The sequence below is a fragment of the Opisthocomus hoazin genome, chromosome 2 (assembly GCF_030867145.1).
Source record: "Opisthocomus hoazin isolate bOpiHoa1 chromosome 2, bOpiHoa1.hap1, whole genome shotgun sequence".
Taxonomy (NCBI): domain Eukaryota; kingdom Metazoa; phylum Chordata; class Aves; order Opisthocomiformes; family Opisthocomidae; genus Opisthocomus; species Opisthocomus hoazin.
Window position 1 is genome coordinate 58865028 of NC_134415.1, and position 19782 is coordinate 58884809.

The 19782-nt window shown below is 41.7% G+C and overlaps 1 protein-coding gene across 1 annotated transcript in view; it reads left to right on the forward strand.

Annotated features, from left to right (window-relative positions):
• Positions 1–3946, forward strand: part of LOC104328687 (coiled-coil domain-containing protein 170) — a 65542-nt gene extending 61596 nt beyond the window's left edge. Inside the window, 1 exon segment of the mRNA XM_075413797.1 lies at positions 2645–3946. Coding sequence (XP_075269912.1) covers positions 2645–2845 — 201 coding nt within the window. The 3' untranslated portion in view covers positions 2846–3946.
• The last annotated feature ends 15836 nt before the right edge of the window (positions 3947–19782 follow it).

Sequence of the window (19782 nt, forward strand, 5' to 3'; positions counted from 1 at the left end):
GAAAAATTGTTTTTTGTGTAAGTGTTATTCCATTGAAGCGGACAAAAATCCTCAATTTAAAATTCACATAAATGTATGGCTTAAAGGATTTATTTAAGGGCTCTTTGTGCTTTCCAGTTTAGGTTACTTACTGATGAAAGTTATTGACTTCTTAACGTATTTATTGTCCATTCAGTATAGCTATGACCTGCTTTTCCCATCAGAAATAAAGAGTGAGGTGACAGTCTCTACATTTTCATTTGTATCTCTTCCCTCTGGCAAAAAAGTTTGACTTATAATGGTCCATAATGTGAGTGGAGAAGAGTAAATTGGCATTCATGTTCATCAGATCTTAAGTGTTTAATCTGGTTGCTGGCAGAGTCACTAGTGATGACAATTACTTGTGGATGTCTGTCAATTTGGAACTTCAGAGAGAAAGCTGGTTTCTTTAATTACTTTGCCAAATACCCTTCCTATGGTGTATTTTCAACAGCTACACACAGAAGAAAAATGAGCATTTCCTAGGCTACATCTTGAATTTTGGCTGCATCCTGATTCCAAGTGTAAGTCAGACTGTGGGGTGTGCCAAACCTCCACCTTTTTTCTAACTGCCTCCTTTCTGCTCTGGTTTCCTCAAGAAGGCACAGGGTGAAGGGGAATGGTGGCAGGCAGTGGTCTGGAGCTTGAGGTCAGGACCAGCACCTTAGCCTGTGCTGTGGGATGTACCCACCAGATTTTCCAGTTGCCTGTGTAGTTTGCGGTCACACAGAATCACAGAATGTTAGGGGTTGGAAGGGACCTCTGTGGGTCACCTAAGTCCAAACCCCCTGCGAAAGCAGGGTCACCTAGAACAGGCTGCACAGGACCGCATCCAGGTGGGTCTTGAATATCTCCAGAGAAGGAGACTCCACAACCTCTCTGGGCAGCCTGTTCTAGGGCTCCGTCACCCTCAGAGTAAAGAAGTTCTTCCTCATGTTCAGGCGGAACTTCCTGTGCTTCAGTTTGTGTCCGTTGCCCCTTGTCCTGTCACTGGGCACCACTGAAAAGAGTCTGGCCCCATCCTTTTCGCACCCACCCTTAAGATATTTATAGGCATTTACAAGGTCCCCTGTCAGCCTTCTCTTCTTCAGGCTGAACAAGCCCAGCTCCCTCAGCCTTTCCTCATAGGACAGATGCCCCAGTCCCCTCACCATGCTCGTAGCCCTCCGCTGGACTCTCTCCAGTAGCTCTTCATCTTTCTTGAACTGGGGAGCCCAGAACTGGACGCAGTACTCCAGAAGGGACCTCCCTAGGGCAGAATAGAGGGGAAGGAGAACCTCCCTTGTCCTGCTGGCCACACTCCTATTAATGCACCCCAGGATACCATTGGCCTTCTTGGCAACCAGGGCACACTGCTGGCTCATGGTTAACCTGTCATCCACCAGGACACCCAGGTCCCTCTCCGCAGAGCTGCTCTCCAGCAGATCCGCCCAGAGCCTGTATTTGTGCATGGTGTTGTTCCTCCCCAGGTGCAGGACCCTGCACTTGCCCTTGTTGAACTTCATCAGGTTCCTCTCTGCCCAACTCTCCAGCCTGTCCAGGTCTTGCTAAATGGCAGCACAGCCTTCTGGTGTATCCACCACTCCTCCCAGTTTGGTGTGATCAGCAAACTTGCTGAGGGTACATTCTAACTCTTCATCCAGATCATTGATGAATAAGTTGAATAAGACTGAGCTGAGTACTGACACCTGGGGGACACCACTAGTTACAGGCCTCCAACTAGACTCAGCACCACTGACGACAACCCTCTGAGTTCTGCCATTCAGCCAGTTCTCAGTGCACCTCACTGACCACTCATCCAGCCCACACTTCCTGAGCTTCCCTACGAGTGTTATGAGAGACAGTGACAAAAGCCTTGCTGAAGTCGAGGTAGACAACATCCACTGCTCTCCCCTCATCTACCCAGCTAGTCACGCCATAGTAGAAAGCTATCAGATTGGTCAAGCATGATTTCCCCTTGGGGCGGAATGAATCCATGTTGACTACTCCTGATAACCTTCTTTTCCTCCACTTGCTTGATGATGACCTCTAGAATGAGTTGCTCCGTCATCTTTCCTCGGTTGGAGGTTCCCTGGGTCCTCCTTCTTGCCCTTTTTGAAGATTGGAATGACATTGGCTTTCCTCCAGTCCTTGGGCACCTCTCCTGTCCTCCAGGACCTTTCAGAGATGATGGAGAGTGGCTCAGCAATGACATCTGCCCGCTCCCTCAGTACTCGTGGGTGTGTTCTTTTGGGGCCCATGGATTTGTGAGCATCCAGATTGCTTGAGTGATCAGTCATCTAGGTCAAGTACAAAACCTCTTCCCATCTTTTCCTCAGTTTTCGTTGTTGAGTCAGCAGGGAAGGTATGCCTGTGAAGGATACTAAGGAACACTTCTAACTGTGTTTTGTGTTCAAGATCCTTAGCACTTCAGCTGTTTACATGTTTTGTTATTTGAGGTACACCCCAAAAGGCTGTTTCCATCCTCTTCAGCTCTCTGTATTGAGCAACAGTAGAAATGTCTATATTTTGCACTGCTAATACAAATGCTTGTGTTTGTAGTATGCACAGATGCTTATGTTTTTGCAGGCATCTCCTTTGCTTGGTATTTAGTTTATTAGTAATTCCTTTCTGTTTGCTCTTGCAGTTGGAAGATTTCCGAGAGGTGGTCTCTCAGATGCTGGGCCTCGACATTGCCAGCCTCGCTCTTCCTGACTATGAAATCATTACACGTCTTGAAGGGTTGATTCACTTGCACCAGCACCACTGCTTCCCCTGTGTCTGCCTCAAAGGTGCAGCAAGAGCACCAGAGGAACACTTGTGAAGAAACATACAGCTTCTTCACTGAAACACGCTCTTTGTAAGGAGACAGAACAAAGTAAAATTTTCTTTTGTGCTTCCCTACCTGCTAGATATGCATAGAAAACAGGTATTTATTTCTGTTCTCTACTCTGACAGGTACCGACTCGGGCTGATTTTTAGCGTTTCAGTAGGGAGACTGAGCCGAATGGATAGAGTGAAGCCAGCAGGCCAGAAACAGCAAGCAGAAAATCCCTGGGCATTGTAGTACTTTGGTTAAGAAAACAACAGGCAATGTATGAACAATGTTTAGCCCTCCAGTTTCATTGCAGAGGCACTGAAGGCATGGTCCATGTGAGGTCAGTTCACAGTTTTGGGAAGTACTCGCTGATGAATGTCAGCTTCAGTGACATTCCTTGTGCTTTACCTCTGGATAACAGGGGTGAAATAAAGTGAGGGTTGTCCCACTGCTGTTCCTCTTGCAAAATGGGACCTCTCTCTGCATTTTTATGCCTGAGGACTTTAGCTTCAAGACAGTTAGCTGGAAGTTAGACAGAGAACTGTCTCAATCTTGGAACAAAGCATGTTTTTCTTTTGTTGTTTTTCTTAGTCTGCGCTTGTGCCAAAACAAAAAGTTACGCTTTTTCAGCAGAGGCTCTTTCACAGGGTCCAGTCATGTGCCTGGTGTAGATCTATTTGGTAAAATTGCATGGTTGTGATGCCGAGAAAGTTTGTTTTCTGGCTTCTGTTTTCCTTGGGTGGTTATTCCGTAGGCCATATAAGTGGCAGTTCTTCTGAGTTAATAAAAAGTTATTTTAAAATCCACTGTAGCAAATGGTTGAATTGCTGAAGTCTTTATTTGCAGAAAAGCTGATGAGATGTCCAGAAAGCTGCTTGTCTATCACCCTTTATGAGTGTTGTTAAACTCAATGATTTTTTTAAAGAAATTTGAACAATGAATCTGTTTTAATAGCACACCCAAAAATGATTCTGTGTTTTACGTTGTCTCTTCCTGTTGTATTCTATGTATGGATGTGTAGAACAGTAAAGAAGACTTTCCTATTTGTAAAATTTACCTATATAAGTCATTTGAGGAGATATGGTAAATCATATATTCTTATGATCCTATGGCTTCATTCATGTTCTCATTAATAAATATTATACAAAGCATATTTAACATATTGTGATTTGTTATATTAATATTTTGAAATATTAATAATAAAGTTCATCAAAGAATATGACTTCTTAGCTGACTATTAATTTTCCCTGTATTTACTTTACTTTTGGAAGAGCACTGACATCTTTGTTCGTTTAGCCAAAGTAAATACCAAAAAAAATAAAAAAGGTAAAGAGGTAATTTGACATGAACAAAGTTCTGGTGATTTTTGACCCATGTAATTTAATTAACCCCAGAACAAAGTTTAAACTGACTTGCTATCTTTTTTTAAGACCTGTTTCATACAGCATTGAACTTAGTCTTCCTTTTGGAAAAAAAAAATTAAAACACACACATGTGAATATTTTCAACATTTGTTTCAAACATGTTCTTTTTTAAACCAAGATCCATTCAACACAAGACAGATCTGATAGAAACTTGAATTTCTGTATTAAGGCTGTGCCAGGAGACACCCCTCTTTCAGTAGGTTATTTTTGCTAGATTTGTTTGTATTAATAAAAGGTATGGGATGAAGAGTTTGCAGTCTTTTATTGTGATGAAGGATTCTTGATTTATCAACAGAATACATATTAAAAAAAAAGTAATAAGTGTGAAATCACAGAATGGTACAGTTACAGAGCTAGATTTTTTTCCTCTAATAATAGCTGAGCCAACTCCGATGAAGACAACTTCATTATTTCAGATTGGCAGTTTTTAAAAATGGAAAAACTCAACAAATTAAAATGTTGTAATTGTAGATACTGAAATGAAATAATTTACATGCCATAAGCATTGTACTGATAAAATCGCAATGCAAATAGAAAAATGAATGTTACCATGTTATGAGTGTATTAGAATATATGCAACTTTTGTCTATACAGCATATTGTTGATAATACATTCTTCAAGACACAGAGATTAATGCAGTAGAGCCATGATTCCTCAGAGAAATTAAGTGCAAAAGTAGTTAAATGCTTTGCTGAATTAGAATTAGGAAGCATAAAGACAGATCATATTAAATGACGCTGCGACTTATGTTGCTCCAGAGTTTAGTATTGGTGTGTAAAGCAGCTTGCTGGCTTTTCCACATTTTCTTTCTGTGGATGGTGTGTGCATCCTCCACATTTTCCTAGGGCTGTTCAGTTACTGGATTATTTGACACATTATGATGGTGCAGAGGAGAGGATATATGGATGACCCAAGTCATAATAGATTTTAAATTAATAAAAGCAGGTGGGGAATCGGGCACATTTGTAGAGAAGATGGCTACTAGATCATGAAATAGAAGTATTTTTTAAGACTATAGATGCTGACTGTTTCTCTTGACCATGAAAAAGAAAAAGTGGGAGGAATGGAACAAAGTGAAGTGAAATTCTCTATGAATTATAGAGAAGAGGGATCTCTGATATTACTGAAGCACAAAAAACAAAATTAGTTAATTATGTGGAAAAAAGAAAAAACGATAGTTTGCCAGAACAGAAATTGAAAAGCATGTTCAAATATAATCCTTTCAAGTGAGAGGTTTCAGATTGCTCTGTTCTTCTGTCAAAACAAGTAAGAATCCTCTATGGCAATGCTTTTTTTTCTGCAAGAAGAGGAGGATGAGTTTATTAGACTGTACTCACAATTACTCAGGAATAACTGAGTCATAAATGAAAGATCTACAAAACAAGGCAATTTGCTTGAACAAAATAGACAACCTTTCTGACAGTTTAAAAAGTCAACTAATGAGCCGTGAGACAAAGAACACTCCTTTTCAGAAGGTAATAAATAAAACAGTTGAGAGATGTTTTCTTATTTTTTCCCCTGTGATTACTTACACTTTTTGGTAAGTAGGTGAAACAAGAAAAAGAAGATTGCAGTGTGAGCAAATGGGGTCCAAACTGTTAACTTCCAAGTGGTCCCAGGTAGAGAAACCGAGTGTTAGATGGCTTTTGCTAGTGCTGGGGATGTGGCTGGCGGGCACGAAGCCTAGCCAAGCTGGGAGCTGAACAGGATTAGGCCCCTGGATATGGATATGTACACAAGTGTTTCTATAAAAGGATAATTTGGGCTTTTTTTTTTTTGGAAGTGGAATGTTAGTGTGTTGAGTGGGGAAGATGTGTGCTTACTTATAAACCAAACATCCAATTGACTATTCATACTATTTTTAAATAGGCTGTTGAATGCAATTTAATCTGAAAAAAGAACCTGATATTCTTGTTACCACACCTTGGTCGTGAGAAACGCTATTTAGAGTGCCGATTAGGAGGCCTGAATTCATTCCAAAAGACTAAGCTTCATTTCCCCTTCAGAAATCCAGCTGCAACCTCCTGGGGCCGTTGTTCCTGCCAGGCGGTGCAGCCGGCCTCTGCCCGTGCCCCAGGAGCATCCCTGTGGGCAGCTCAGCCCACGGCCACGGGCCGCCTGGCTCTGGGCAGCCTCGCTGGGTCTGCTCGGCTGGTGCATGCCATCCATCTCCCCGTTAGCCACCCGGTCCCCTCCTCGGCCACCACCCTGGACCACTGGGACACTGTCCTGCTGGCCGGGCCGTGGGCTTGGAGCTCTGGTTACAACACAAACAAGCGACGGTAGCCGTGGGATGCTGGAGGAGCTTCCCCAGCGCTGCTGCGAAGGCAGCAGTGGCCAGCAGCGCTGACTCAGCCCTTTCCCATTCTGGTCGTGGTTCCGTACCGCGAGGAAGAGCATGACCACAGCGGCTCCGTGGGCTGTGGCAGGGCGTCAAGGAGAGCCTTGCAAACGTGGCTGCAAACGGGGGCAGGTTGAAGGGCCACCTCTGCTCCCAACAGGGAGCGTCTGAGGTCTGTAACCTGCACCACGATTGATGGCCAGGCTCCGCTTGGGCTCAGGCTGGCGCAGTGAAGAAGTAAGCAGCGCTGCGGTAAGTATTTCGAAGCATTTCTTCTGTTTATCCTTCACTCTGCAGTAACAGTGTAAAACATATGCAGTATAAATTATAAAGTAGCAGTATAGATTGACATGGGCAGCCACTCTGGCTGGCTTCTCGCCCTTCGGGGTGGTCAGAGGCTCACAATAAACCCGGCAGGCATCCCAAAGGACAAGCAGAAATAGAGCACTGACAGGCAGCTCTCAGACCTTTCTTTGAAGTCACTTGTTTTTAATTATCCTCCACATGCTCTGTTAAATTTGCTGTCATTAACAGTATCTTTCTCACCTTCATCTTTTGCAGATTGCTGATCTGCCGCGAAATCTCTGCGGCCAGCCCTGTCTCTCACCCAGCGAGGTTTTGCGCCTGTCCCCATCAGGGAGCCCCGGCGTCAGCCGGGTTGTGTTGGGCTGCTGGAGAAATCTGTCCACGCTCTTGCTCTGCTGCCACTCCCCATCCCTCGGCCCTGGCAGCCTCCTCCGGCGCTAGGCACCTCACCTGGAGCTGGGCTGCGGTCGGACCTTTGCGGCATTGCGCCGAGCTCGGCAAGGCGCCGAGGTACGGTTCGCTTCCCTGCATTAGGCTGCAGAGTCTCCCAGGCTGCCGCAGGTGCTCGAAGATACTTCATACCCCTTCTGGGTGGTCTGCTGGAGCTGCTGGGGTGGGAGCAGTAAGTATGTGCCTGTCTGGCGAAGGGAAGGAGCAAAAAGGTTTTGGTCAACTTAAAGGGACCCTGTGAAACAGCAGGCCTGCGGCAGGCGTGCGACCGCAGGGGACAGAGAGCTACTGCTGGTTGGTGGTGGGGAGGTGGAGCTGTGGGAAGGAGAAGGAATAACGCCAGGGTAGAATGATGGCAGCTGACAAACCAGACAGGTACAGACACAGATGTTTGCGAAGCAGGCTGCAATCATTTTTATGGCAGAAGTACTATGGCCATCAGCGCAGACGAAGGAATCCTGCAGGTTGTGGTGTAGAAGTCCCTTAGAGCTTTCCTTGGACATCAGTCCAAGCCAGGCTGCACAGAAAAGTGCTAAACTAGTGCCGAGATTATCACAATAATATCACAGTCTAATAATTTTGATATTGTTTGATATTGCAGACATTTAGAATAATACTTCTGTCATGTCACTTCAGCAATGTGACACCACTAGCTAGCTCTGGTTGCCTTTGAGAATATGGAATGAGAACAGTTGAGCAGAGGATAGACAACAGCGTTGGGGAGTGTCCAGCAGGAATGCTGACGTAGTGAGGCTGATAGAACATTTAGGGATCCGAATCTGAGCATGTGTTGATGACATTTAGCTCCCTGAGGGTTTGTGGAAGGAGATGGGAACAGAGAGTATTTGAGGCGCATCTCGCAGAGTCATGGAGCTAAAATGGATTGATTGAAGTGGTAAAAAATATGCTTGAAGATCACTTTGCTTTTTTACTATTAGCAACTATTCATCTCAACAGTTCAAGATAGCAGGCCATGGAGAGCATAGGAATCAAAAAAGAATAAATATTTGGAAAAGCAGCCAGTAAACAGAGATGGATTTAGTCTAATGACCTAAACAGAAAATAATGTCCTGGGTTCAGAGCTGTGCAGACGAATTCGCTGGTGATAAATCTTGACTGCAAGGCTTTATAAACTTCTCCTGATTTGTGGATGAGCTTCAGGATAGAAACAAGAGGAGCTTGGAAATCTGCCCGTGATGTAGAGGGAAAAAGAGAACCTGGAGCAGGAGAAAGGGCTGACGAAGTGCCCGAAGACTGCTGTCCAGCTGGTTTTCACTTCACGGTAGGTAAGCTTCCTTTCAGTCTCACACAGCTCTACGAATGACAATGCCTGTGCCAGCAAGGGACAGATATCCAAACTCCCCCCAGTTAGGATAACAGTTTTTTACAACAGCCTCTTTATTCTTCATCAGTGGGCTTTCAGGTACTTCTAATATAGTCCTTTACAGTGGCTTCCTGGCGTGAAAGTCAAAGAAGAGGTTGTATTTCTCAAAAAATATAACCTCTGTGATTTTCCTAATAAATTCTTAACTGGTTTGGGAGTTCAGCTTATATATGTGTCTGTAGCACCAGTATCATTGCCTGTAATGAAATGCGATGCTTTGCTTTTATTTACAGGAGGACTGGAGTCTTCCATGCTAGCTGACAGAATTTATTCATTTGAAAATTCAAGCCAAAATGGCTCAGTCCTTCCTAAGAACAAGACTAATGGAAAACCCATAATTTGCCTTTATCCATAAATAAAAATCTGGCAATTTGGAGACATTCAGGCCAGAGTGAAAATAACCTTCTTTATACGAGTGTTCCTGGCTGCTTTGGGATGGAGCAAAGGCTGACACATCTCTCTGCTCCCAGTGCTCTTTTCACTAGAAACAAGCGGGAGTGGAAGGAGCGGTCCGGCTCCTAGACTGAGATGAAGGACAGGGAGGAGGCTGAGGGAGGGAGACTGAGGCTGAGACTTTTGGGTGCGGTAAGGGGAAAACCCAGAAACAGCGTGAGAAAATCAGATCTCAGGTGGCCGCATGAAGGAGGAGGGGTGGGAGGAAGCAAGCTGGCATAGGATGGAGAAAACTGCATGAGCCAGCGTTTTGTTGCAGGGACTCTCTTGCTTTGTGTGCGCGGCTGGCACAAGTGCCTTCTAGCAGCGACGCATGTCGCTGGGCTGCTGTTTGGCAAGGGCTGTCTCACAGGGACTGTCCTAAGTCAGATCTGTTTGCATGAATAGCCCTACTCCCTGCATTTCACACCAGCAGGGCACTGGACATGCAGTCTTTGTGAAGTTCTTCCACTGTGATTATGTACATGCATTCTGCACACAGCAAGGGCTTTAATATCTGGTCTTTGGAGGTGCAGAGAACCCAGAATGGCTGTTAAAGATCTGTTGGAGTTATGAGGGTGAATATCCTCTGAAAGTCTTCAGGGACACCAATGGAATTTGAAAAACAGATACAACCAGAACTAAAATAATCTGCTGTTTGTCTCTGGCAGGCTTCAGCAGTACTGTCAATATGGAGATGGGGGGAGAGTACAAGGAAAAGTTTAGTTTGAAATAGAAGCTTCTGAAACATAGGAATACCTAAGACAGAAATAATTCTATTTCTCTCACCTAGAACTTTACAGCTTCTTTCTTAGTATAACAGCAACTGCAGTTTCATTTTGAGAAAGGGGGAAATCAGTGGGAAGTCCTCCCACTTCTCAGTGCTCGGGCCAGAAGCCTTTTGGTCATTAAGACCCAGCAGGTCTTAATGCTCTTAAGTAGGTCTTAACTGGAAAGCTCCAGTTTCCCCTCGTGGTAGCAGGGTGCTGTGGTTTGACTCTCCCCAGCGAGGCTTCTGGCCCCTGCCCTCCCTTGGCTGCTTGGCCCTTGCAGGGGATGCGTCTCCCAAGGACACAGCTAAAATACTGATGAATATATGTGGAAAACTACAAAATGTTCAGAAGACGGTCTTTTCCATGAGAAAGATTTATCACGAAGAAAAGTCGCATTTTCCCACTGGAGCAATTCCTGACTCTTCCCGCTCTGGTGGTGGGAGAAAGCAGGGAGAAGCAAGAGCATAAAGACGTCGCTTTGGACTTGTGGCCGGTGTCTCGGTGTGTTTGCCTGGCTTTGGCTGGATGAAACACTTCAGCGAAGGATCTCTGTACAGTATGTTATTAAGCCCAGAAGATCAGATGAAGTGCAGCTTTGGACAGCAGCTGACACTCCTGCGTCTCCTCCATACGATAGAGAAATTTGTTTTATAGTTTCTAAATGAAACAGAATTTTAAAAGTCTTCGCTGTGTATTCAATGAAAGATAATTATAACTGTACCATCACAAAGACTCTACTCAACAAAACAAACTCGTAAATTTAATAAATTAATGCTTCTTACAGGAAGAAGAAATTACTGGTGATTGCCACACATTCGTAACAGCATCAGTGGTGTAGTTCACACAACATAAAATTACTATTTGTACTACTGTTTTGAAAAGGAAAACTTAATGAATGTCAGATATTTTATTGTTCCATTCTACAAATCCCAGGGCTCTAGTAACTAGATATTTCCTTTTTGCCACCCGGAATCCTGCAAGTTTGCCAGCTATTTAGTTACAAACATGTTTTATGACTTAGCACTTGCGTAAGTCAGATTCTGCAAAACTCTGTGAATATCAAAATTATTTTACATTTTAGAATGTGTAGGAATATGGGGTTTTTTTAATGCACTTTGGCCCTTACCTCTGTCATAGTTAAACCCCTGAAATACATTTGCAAGCTGTATTTTTTTCTTGAGATAAATGTATTTTTTTATAATAGGAGAACGTTCCTTTCTGCAGTATGGTCCAAGGTTCCAGTTCTGGAATGGTTAAGCACTGAAGTCTTTATTCTCTGTTTAAAAGGAAGGTAATTACAGTTGCCCACCCACCTTTAGAAAGTTCTTTAAAATGTTCATAGAGGAAGCACTAGAGTAGTATGATTTTGCATATGGGTACCTAAAAGACTCCCTATAATTTGTTGAATTTTTTCTTTAGAAAATGTTGGAAATATAATTCTATTTTGTTTGCTTCTAGTTTTGCTTTTAGCTTACAATAAACCGTAATGATGTTTATTTCTAATACGGATTGTAATTTTCACATGTCCAAAGTGCAGTCTTTTAATATTAAAAGAATCCTTACTTAAGCTGCTCTGAGAGGTCTCTTATAGATGACCACATACATTCAGTGGCAAACTGAGCTATCTTGGAGAATAAATTTCTGAACACAGTGCACTTTAAATAAATATTTCACAAATGACACTGTGCTTGTCTTAGAGTTGTAGTCAGAAGTTAACACTTCTTTGGTTTTACCACTCCACTGTTTTTCAGCTAGGAACAGGTTAGTGACCTTGTTATTCAATGTTAAACAGAAAAATCTTGCTCATGATAACAGTAATATTAGTAATGTGTTATTAGGTGAGTGAAACACGTGGTAACATGTGTTCATGTGATACTACCTGAGTGAAAAATCGCAGCAGCGGTGCAACTGCCCAGGCCTCTGCCTTTTCCTCTTGTGCTTTGGGCAGCTGGAATTGTGCTGCCTGGTCAGGCACTGGAACAGGCTGGCCAGGGATGTAGTTGAGTCCCCATCCCTGGAGGTGTTTAAAAAATGTGTAGATGTGGCACTTCAGGATATGGTTTAGTAGGAATGGTGGTGTTGGGTGGATGGTTGGACTTGATGATCTTAGAGGTCTTTTCCAACCCATGATTCTATGATTCTATGATTCTGGAGAAGAAGAAAGGTTTACAAGGGACTTGGCTGTGCCACTTGCCGGTATTTTCCTTTTAACCACCTTGATTACTTTTTGAGTACCTACTATGAGAGCAAGTCTCCAACTAATGAACACCATGGTAATGTACTACCTTAATCAGTGCCTGTCCTGTGGACCTTAACTGCAGGTTTAGCACCATTACCCCCGTGTAAATGAAATTAACATTCTAAAGAAAAGTGCAAGAATACAAAAATACTATGATGTGACAAACAAAAAATGCACACTGTGCTGTCCACCAAGTGATAGTCATATTGATGAAGATAACAAAATGATAATGCTGACTTATTCCTAATAAATACATTTCTTTGCAAATATTTTAACAATATCTTACTAATAGATACAAATATAATTAGACCATATGAAATTACAGTAAAAGCAATCATTAATAATTACTTGTGATTTATTGATTATTAATAATAAGACCATGCTGTGACACAGTATTTTCTATGGCAAGATCTCAAAGTTCTTGATGAAGGACTGCTGGCCCATTGCTTTTGTCTTTGCAGACAGAGAAACTACAACAAAATGAAGTAACTTGCTGAAAAAAGCAGCAAAACGCAAGACGGATGGATCGCTGCAGTCTCTGATTCCATCCTGATGCCGAGCCGCACAGCTGTGGGGCACCTGGACCTGAACCTTCACTGCTTTTCCTGGGCTCCTTTTTCAGCTGCATTTCCTGAGATGAAATTATTACTGAGCACAGATCTTCCTACAGTACAGTAAAACCTCCAATTTAACAGTTGCTAAAGGAACTACATGTTTGCTTCATTGCAACAAGATGCATTTCTTGATGAAACACGTGAGAAGCAGTTCAGCTCACCTGCAGTCCAAATGCCATCACTTTAACTCCAGCCTGTCTGGTAGACCATGTAGCAAGGGGATTGGAATTCTGCAGGGATTGCATTTAGCAATTTTAATATTGCTTTCACCGACCCTTATAAAATATCTGAACATCATTGTCACAAATATATGTAAATAATCCTAAATAGAGGGTGTTTATCAACATCACTAGGCCCAGAAGAATTAGAAATATAAACAGGAGATATAAAATCCAGTTAAAAAAAATAATTGTGTTTATGCTTCTAAGAGAAGAAAACTGAAACAGGATTCACAGTTTAGTGAAAAGAGGTATTTGCCACAGTCAAGAAACTGGAGACCAAATGATAGAGAAATATAATTTCTAAAAAAGCAAATGAGTGCTGGGGAGTGCCATACCATGTAAAAGGTGACTCAGTAAGTGCTGGTAAGTGTTAAGAGTCTGCAATATACCTGAAATGAGTACAAGCTTCTATAAGGAGTTTGAAGACAAAAAAATTTTACAGAAAATAGTCCGCAGAAAATTTTGGAAAGCTTCATGTTCATGTGCAGAAGTGCTCTTGAAGGGAGTGGGAGCAAATTTACATTTCATAGTGGAGTTCCCAAGCCACGTCCATCAAATAAGAGGTTAATTCAGGCAGCAATTAATGATCAGATGATAACGGGCCAAGCCACCCTGTGTAAAAGAACCAGAAGAGGCGAGTAAGGGGATAAAAGCAAACGCATTAGGAGACGTGAACGGCGAGGGGGCCTGCTCTTTGGAGAGGAGGGGAAGGCACTCCCCACACGCTGCCAGCCACGGGAAAACTGCCCTAGTGACTCGGGCTGAGCTGGAGCAACCTGCCTATAACCTAGGGGGTAGGGGACTTTGAGTTTGTAGTTAAGAGCAGTCAAAATATCAAAATCCCAGATCTTCTGATTACCTCAGAACACATTTGGTTTTGTCTCTCCTGGAAGGTTATCATAATTTTCCAGCTGAGCATGTTTGTTTTCACATTTCCCTGCGAAAAACAACACAAATTCAATATAAGAGCTCTGAAAAAAATGCAAAAAGCCCAGCACATTCTGTTTAAAGAAGAGGTTACAGTTTTCACCCCAAAATATACCTATAAAAAGAAGAGTTGTAAAAGCCCCTAAGTGTCAACAAGCAAGAGGTAAGTGAATACTGGTTCCTCTGAGAAGCGCTGTGGGGTGGGCAAGAATGGTTGGCCCGAGGGATCAGGACACTCACTGGTGGCATAGAGGTGTGGAGGGAGGGAATGGGAGCAGATTGCAAAGTGCTAAAGTGATGCTGGTGTAGGAGCCCCACCCGCATCACTGAAGTCTCCACAGGGGTATAATGTGTATTCCTTATAGACATCCAGTCATGTGATGGTCATTGTTTGTTTTCTAACATGTAAACGTTTCCAGTCATGAGACTGTGGTGTGTGCTCCTCAAACATGATAAGGTGATGTTTGCCATATCTGACTCAGTTATAGTCAGTTCACAGGTAAAATCAATTAGGTGGTATTTTATTATTCCTGGAATCAAGACAAAATGCCTACTTGAAACAAATGACATTTTTCAGCAACTTGTGGTACCTTAAAATGCTTTCATCCTCCCACTGAAGGCAATTCATTTAGAAATGTTCAATTCTTGTTTGTCTTTAACAGACTAGTAGTAGAGGAATGCTTGCGAAAAATTGGTAAAGAGGATATTGGGAGGCCAGTACAAAGAGGCAGAAAAGGAGGCACTTATTTATATTTACAAAACAACTGGAAAAATCTATCACATGAACTTGTGGTAGTGACTGTGATCAAGATGTGACAGGACCATCGGTGGGACAGATGTGTACATGCCTGGAGAGATTCTGATCATTCCTGTCACAAGAAAGGGACTGGAGTAGATGGATTTCAGCTTTTTTCCATCCAGAAATACATAATTATGTATCAGATATCTGTCTAAGGTTGGTAACATTTTCAATGCTATAACTAGCTATAGCAATATTTTGCCATATTGACTCTATTCTCAGCTTTGTGTTAGAAGCTATAGTTCAGCATTTTATTTATAGTTATTTTTACAGTATTGCCCATAGCAGAGTAACACTTCAGCTTTATAAAGAGTCACAAAGCAAGCTGACAAAATAAGAACTAAGGAAATGATATTCTAGCAAGAAGTTAAATAATTTGGCTATCATGGGATTTCTTAGTTAACTACATCAAAGTGTTCTTTCCTCTGCTCAGAAGTCCAGGTAGTCCAAAATAAGTGAAATACAAAATTAAATTTTCAAGTGTGGTTTCTTTAACATATTACATTGTATGTGCACTTCTATGTTTTATTCTGTTACTAAATACTAGCAGGAATCTAAAATGGGTACTTACTGCAGATGTCATATTTTACCAGCTGGACGGGTGTGAAGAGCAACTGTGAAACAGGAAAATGTGCTACTAATGTAAGCAACAGTGTAGGAAGATGAATGCCCGTGCAGAATACAGTTTAGGAGTTGGCTGTGTAGGAAAAAGCCTGAGAGCTCTTTCACCTGATGTGTTTTCAGAGATGATGCGCGCATTTGTGGGAATGTTCAACTCGGACTGGCTAACAAGTACGAAGAGGGCGATGCTGTTATTTGGGAAGCAGGCAGCAGCTGTCAGTGACACAATGCAAATTCAGAGCAACTGACGGGATAATATTGACAGTGTAAATACAGAACAGCCGAAAGAATCGGGAGACAAAACGCTACCGGCCCTGTCGCTATCACGTGGTGAGACTTGGAAGATTTTGCTTAACAGTCTCGCGTCATACTCCCGAGGATGCTCCGTTGGAACTTCAAAAGATTGCCGAACTAATTCAATCAGTTGGTCATTATCATGGAACCACAGGATCAACACATTTTATGTGACATGTCAACTAGCTGCTTTCTCCACCGCCGTTTGGCTCAGACCATGTATCATCAGACGCAAAGAAGCCAGTCCAGCATCGTTGGCCAGCCGTGGCTGGCCACGTGGTGCGTGTGCCTCTGCGAAGAGCAGCGTCCCCAGGAGCTAAAGCCGTTCAGTCCCAAGGGTATCAGATTTTGCCCTGTTAAGTCTGGGTGAGTCTAACCTGACAAACACGTCAAATGATGTTAAGTATCAATGTAGACATTGGAGAGAGTTCAGTTGTTGAGTCTTGTTCCTTGTGCTGACAAGATTAGGGCATTAATAAGAGTAGCCCAGTTGTTAGTGGAGTAGAAATTTTCTTTGAGTAACCTGCATTTTTTAGTCCCTGTTGGAAATAGCCTATAGCGCTGGGTTCTGTTTATAGCTTTGGTATAAATTTTCTGAATGCAATTACTGATTTAAATGTACTTTAATTTTATTGCTGGTAATTTAGCTAAATACCAAGATAAAGATACTTGGTTCTAGCAACAACAACAACAACAAAAGGTTACTGAACTGAAATAAGGCCTGATATACTCTTAACCAATTAACATTCTTATTCTGGGGCCGAGAAATACACATTTGTCTTTAACAGAATGACTGACCAAATTGCTGTCAGTCAGCCAATCTGATAAAGGTCAGCTATTGAAAACCCTGTCTGTCAGTACACAAACTAAGTGACCTGGGCAGTCGTAAGTTCACTTGTTGTTTTGAAAGGAAAATACACTATTTTCATAGATACATCTGTTGTGCACCAATTACAAAACATGTAATGAAATTTTGTGGTGGAAATATTAATATCAGCTTTCCTAGTGACCCTTCTTGTTCATTGAGAGTTCTTTAGGTATCTCAACAGCACAAACTTGGTTTAAATAGAATGATATGTTTTAATCCCTTTAAAATGTTGTTTACTTTTACTTTAGTCAAACAACTCTTCCCAACAGTTAAACTGGCTGAATGATCTTTTAGTAGAGATGGGAATTTCATGCATGGCTTCACAGAACAAATTACATAAATGCATTGTGAAAGCACTGCACAAAAATCCTCAGTAATATTGCTGAATACAGCTGCTTACATGATTCCTGTAAATAAACATGATTACTGAAAATGTCTGCTAACTCTTCTATTGCTCAAATGGTGCCAGTTTCAGCAGCTTGAAAATGCAAGTTTATTGTCATTTGCTAAACCCTGATTTTATGCATGCTTTATTTTCTGCTTCTGTTGCCTTATGAAGCTGGCAACCAACAGAAGTATTTCTGGTTTATGTGCTTGTTTGTGAGCAGAATTCTTAGTAACATCCACATTACTGTAGAGAAGATGTTGATGCCTGTAGGTTGCCAAACAAGCAAGGTGGTATTTTTCCCCAGTTTATATAGAGATGCTGTGATACGAATGCACACATGAGTACATATACACATATTAGCAGTACATTGTATATGTGCGTGTGGCACTGAAAGAACAGTGCACGTGAAGCTACAGTTTTATCTAAGGACATGTCAGCTTCTTGAAAGTGCTTTGACAGAAGTCAAGCTGGCAGCATTTTGGGGCCTCAAGCCTATAATTTTAGCCATCACATCAATCTCTTTCTTTCGAAGTCCCTGGAGGACACAGAGGATGTTTGTCTGGCAGCTTGCTCTACCCCAGGTTTCCACTTTCCGATAGACCTTTGGGGTTTTGTGCCTTCTTTCTTCCTTTCTTTCCCATCTTTGCCCTCAGTGACTCTGAGGGGATGTGAGGAGAGAAGCTGAATGCCGGCACCCTGATTTCTGTCCCATAAGGACTCACCCCATGTGGCTGTGAAGGAAGGGCTTGGTCACGATCCCTCTAGAAGATGCTGTTTCCTCGGACTAACACATCTTTGCAATTGCAATCGATTCTCTCTCACTAGTCCCAGAGGTTCAGGAACCTATATATATATATATATATATATGTATATATATATATGTATATATACATATATATATATATATATATATGTATATATATATATGTATATATACACACACACATGTATATGTGAAACCGTAGAGCAGGGAGATTAATTATCGGCTGCCTGCATGGTGTAGTCATGTTTGAAATGAGTCGAGTCTAAACACGCTTACCAAGGACACAAAACCCAATCTGTTTCGGAAAGATGAAAGAGTTTGACAAATGTGGCTGTCAGCTGTCACTTGGGGCAGGGGATGAAAATTTTTGAAAATATTTGAGAAATGAGGTTTGAAGACTTTACTACATTCTGAGGAAAGTGAACGTCATGCCCAGTGAGTATGTGAAATCAACATACAATTGAGAGCATGCAGTAATTCTTTATGATTGGAGTTGGTTTGAATTGTGTGAATACAATCTCTGAGTCAGAAATATCTAAGAGAAGAATAAGTGCTCAGACAACAGAACCCGCAGGAATGAGATGATACTAAAACTGGAAAATGTGTTGTGTATATTGAAACAGGTCATGACAATAAGGAGTCTGACAAGTCCTGACAATACTTCTCCAAGAATGGGGTGGTTTTAGAAGTGATTACACAGTAGAGAGGAATCTGAGGTGGAGAAAATTTCTGAAAAGAAGAAGGCTGTAACTTTAAATCCATTTTGATGCTATGAAACTGCACCAACTGGATTAAAGATATCAAATAGTTGAAACTATCTGATCAAAAAAATAAGATTAAAGAAATTGGCCTGTGCTTTCTTGCCTTTTTTCATTGTGTCTATATATAAACTATATAAATATTTTTCTGTGTCCTTTTGTTTATCTAATGCAAAGGCCCCAACTTGTGCACATCAGAATAGTTTCTGTTAATTTCCATAGGGTTATGCTGGGTGAAACCAGCCAAATAAGAGGGCATAATTAATAGTTCTCTATAAAGAACTCCTTTCTCACCTGTGTTCTGCATCACCCAAAGTGCACTTATTTTATGTCTCAATTCTGCCTATTATAAAAATATGTATAGATAGTGCTTTCTTAACTCGAGTAAGTTGAGGCTGTGAGAGTGAGAAATTGTTTAGGGATCCTCACTTGCTGGGCAACCAGAATCCACACTGGCCCGTGGGCCTCAGCCCACCTGGTAGCTTCAGGTATCTCTTTTTAGAGGCTTTTGGATGGTAAACACGTGCTCTTTGTGGAAAGACTTGGCAGAGGAAGAAATTAAACTACAGATTTGCAACAACAACTTTGGAGTGGTGAGCCTAGTCTAAGTAGTTTTCAAGAAATAGTTAAAGAGTGAGGGAAGAGATACTTTAGTTTTTTGTCCTTACTCTCTTCTGAATTTACCTTGCATCGAGCAGATATCAGATAATACTGTTATGAGATGGAAGATCTTTTTCTTGCTCTTTATCCTTTTCACAGACCTAAATCTAAGGAAAATCTTTTTTTTTTTCAGTAAGGAAAAGAGGTACTAGAGTAAGGAATTAAAAATGTGACTTTAAAAGTTTTGTGAAAGGGACATTTACTATGTCATTTGTCTGATAACAGAAAAGTTGGTCAACATATTAGTGCAATACAAATGTTTCTATTAATTTTGTAAAAAAATAGTAATTGTAAAGCTATTTTTGTCCCACATTTAAGCATTTCTCCTCCACAGTAGTTTTCACTTGAAACAGTGAAAGATTTAATGCATCCATTTTTACAAATTGATTTGATGGTTGTCATCTATAACAGCTACATCTGCTGCTCAAGAGGAGCAAAATGAAACTAGCAGACAGCAGAGAAGGCAGAAGTAAATTAGATTTTAAAAGTCGACATCAATTCTGATCTCATTTGCACTTTGCAATACAGGTGTCTAAATCTGTTTCTTAACAAGTATCTTTTAAAATCAGTATCTGCTCCTTTAAATTGCTTAAATAAGATTTGTGCTACTTTTCTGCTTCAGAGACCTCCTTTTTCTTAGAAGCAAGCGTAAATTGCTTCAGGAAATGGGAGGCAGAAATGGAGACACCATGTGACAGTGGGGAA